This window comes from Hippoglossus stenolepis, chromosome 4 (genome assembly GCF_022539355.2).
Source record: "Hippoglossus stenolepis isolate QCI-W04-F060 chromosome 4, HSTE1.2, whole genome shotgun sequence".
NCBI classification, from domain to species: Eukaryota; Metazoa; Chordata; class Actinopteri; order Pleuronectiformes; family Pleuronectidae; genus Hippoglossus; species Hippoglossus stenolepis.
The window spans coordinates 25449279-25452564 of NC_061486.1; the positions used below are offsets into that span (position 1 = coordinate 25449279).

General features: G+C 41.3%; 1 protein-coding gene across 1 annotated transcript; it reads left to right on the plus strand.

Annotated features, from left to right (window-relative positions):
• Positions 1–1632: 1632 nt before the first annotated feature.
• On the plus strand, positions 1633–2773 carry lpar5b (lysophosphatidic acid receptor 5b). The gene has a single exon (XM_035154815.1). It carries the CDS (start codon positions 1756–1758, stop codon positions 2635–2637), a length of 882 nt encoding a protein of 293 aa, XP_035010706.1. The 5' UTR covers positions 1633–1755; the 3' UTR covers positions 2638–2773.
• The last annotated feature ends 513 nt before the right edge of the window (positions 2774–3286 follow it).

Genomic DNA, 3286 nt, shown 5'->3' on the forward strand with positions numbered 1-3286 from the left:
GGAGGGTTGATTATTGGTGAGAAAAGAATTCACAATATATATTCTTACATGAAATCATTGTGTCATATTTTTAGCAAGTCGTACTGTATACAGTATACAGTATTTTGATACAGCCGACCTTTCATGACACAATGGAACAAGTTGGAAATAGTCACTGAAACGTGGCCCATTAAGACATGTTAACCAGGAGTCACATTTCCAAGCTGCTGCGCTGCACGGCACTGCTGGAGTCCTGATTTTATAATCACGGCATCATCTGACAAAATCCCCACGCACATAACTTAAAGACGAGGAGTGTGCTTCTTCCATAGTTACATGCAAAATGGTCACACTGAGAGAAAGTAAGAAGGGACAGAGTATTTTACATATAAAAGAAACATCTGGACTTGATTCACATACAGTGCACAACTCAGTAAATGTAGCGAAAAGTGCGGTAAGTTGGCAACCCTCTGTAAAGCTGTTTTCAGACATGTCTTGTCGAGGATCTCGGAAGAATTGGGTCTGGACTTTTGGGTGGGGGGGATTCTCTGCTCAGACTCAATTGCAACAGACAGAGGCAGGACGTCACGTATTAACTCCACTACGGAGATCACGTGAATGGATTTACCGCACATCGACAATGGCGTCGGCTCTTATCACCACAAACCCTCTTTGTCTTCTATGTGTCGGATGTTTTTCACACGTACACCTTCCCCAAAGAAACTGCTCTTTTAAATATGTTTGTATTGTACTTCTTTTTCTACTTTTCAATACTACTTGACACTAACAGCTAGCACGCTAAGACTCTGAACTAACAAAGTGAGCATGGTAAATGTTATAGCTGCTTAAACATAAGTATGCTGATGTCAGCGTATATCTGGAAGCACCTGTGCACACCCTGTCTCACACAATCTTAATGTTGCGTTCATACTCAGTTGTACCAATGTTGTAACTTGATAACTGTTAAACCCACAGGAAATGATTTCTGCTTCTTCACAGCTTCCTCTTAAATCAGTCTGTCCTACTTTGTGGCCAAAAGTCTATGAAAAAAACATATATATTTAAAAGTAACATTAAAACTAACACCACAAAATGCTGATGAAGTTGTAGTGTTTCGCAGGTGTGTCCAACATAAACACGCAAATGCATCTGTCATGCAACACTACATGTACCCAATGCATATGACACATACTCAGTGGCACCATAATCATAGTAATTTGTTCCTCTCTGCACACTGTGTGATTATTGTACATCCACAGTGCTTAATTACCATGATTGCTAGTTCCGAGGGAATTTCAACAGGACATATCTGTCAGTGCAATACAGATGGTGTGTCAAGAGACATTGGTGCTTTAAACTACAAGGAGAGAAATGGGACCACTTGAACAGAGTCAGAATCCAGACCCTGCCTTTTGCCTCCCGCACACCCTCTTCATTAACATTTCACTGTAAATTTATGACTAAATGTATGAAACTATCCGAAATGCAATCACTTGTGGATTACTAGAGATGTGCAACTTATTTGTTTTGGTTGTGGAAAAAAACAAAACAATTATAAAGCAGTTTTCTATGACTTCACACCCCCACACAAACTCTTTCAACTGTACGCCACGTGAAAGCTCTTCCTGCCTCTTGTCAGAGCTGTTTCCTGTGTCGGGTGTTCCACTCCACTTCAATGTGACACAACCTTCGCGGTGATCGTGCTGTGTGATTCACAAGGAGGGGTGGATATCGCAGTTTCATTCTCTCGCCTGCATTTTCTCACAGAAGCAAAAGATGTCGAACAATACTTGGCAAGGAAATGAAACAGCACTTTATACGAAGTACCCAGTCTTCGCTCTAATATTTGGATCTATTACGGCACTGGGTCTGCCTCTCAATGCTCTGTCACTCTGGATTCTGCTCTGCCGCCACAGCCTCACATCCCCCAGCACTGTCTTCATGGTCAACTTGGCAGTCTCAGACCTGCTGCTCGTCATCACCTTGCCCATGAGGGTCTACTTTTACGCCTCGGGCACCTGGCAGCTGGGCAGTATTGCATGCGTCTGTACCACAATGCTCTTTCGCAACAACATCCGCTCCAGCTCCATCTTCATCACTTTCATCAGCGTGGACCGACTGCTGGCTGTGGTTTATCCCCTGAGGTCACGCCATCTACGGACCTCGGCCAACGCATGGAGAGCTGTTGTGCTCCTGTGGCTGTTTGTGTTGGGGCTGAACTTACCGGAGAGTGTGGCTTTTTCAAAATTTTTAAACGGGAGAAATGATTCATACTGTTTTGAATTTAGGCACATTTCGAATCGTCCTGTATCTACCACCACATATGTTCATGTGGCGTTAGTGTTAACCATGCTGGCAGTCAACCTCGTGTGCACTGCTATGGTGTCTTGGACCCTACGCAGACATCTGAATGAATCTTCCAGGGTCAACAACAAGGTGAATGTCATGGTGATTTTTATCATGAACTTGACGATGTTCACTGTATTGTTCTTGCCTGTGTCACTGATTGCTTTCTCCAACGACGTGGGGGTTTATCTCACACCACTGACATGTCTTGCTAGTTGCAACTGCTGTCTGGACCCAGTGTTGTATTACTTTTACTTAGATGGCTTCTGGAAGAAAGAAGAGGATGTGGAAATCTCTCTGGCAAGAGAATAGTTTTCGATGACGATAGACAGTGACAGGTGGAACCACTTCACAGAATGTACATGATTTGTTTGTGTGTGGATGTGCGATGTGAAAATCAACACCTGTAATAGTATATTTTATAAATAAAAATTTAACTTTTACATTAGACCTTTATTTTGTGTGTTTTCTAAATCAGATTTGTATCTTTTGTAAAAGGGTTCCTTTGAACTTATGTTTTACAATACAAAACTAGAATCCACTAGATTTACATTTTTGATCTATCACCAGATTCTCTTTTTTAACTTTCTTTTTCCAGATTTAGGTCACTGTTGTTGAGAAACTTTCTGTGGGTGATTTTTCCTTTGTGTGTGAAAAAGATCTTCACCAAATTGTCATGCCCCTTACCCTGACTTTGACCTTCACAACCACCAAATACCTTAATGTAAAACTAATCTAAACTTAATTCTGAACTAAACATTAAAACCCTAAACAGCCATTTTCAAGTGTTTCTGAAAGTGAGGAGCCTCCAAAATGTCCTTACCCTAAATGTCCTCAAACCACAAGGTCTAATGGTCAAACTCAGAAAAATCTGAATACACGGTGCTACTAGTCAAAAACTCCACAGCGTAGTAAACTCAATTCAAATGTTGTTTTTTAAAATTAGATTAGATTGAATAAG

Coding starts and splice junctions, on each gene's coding strand:
- lpar5b (XM_035154815.1), top strand. CDS start 1,756: ATGTCGAACAATACTTGGCAAGGAAATGAAACAGCACTTTATACGAAG.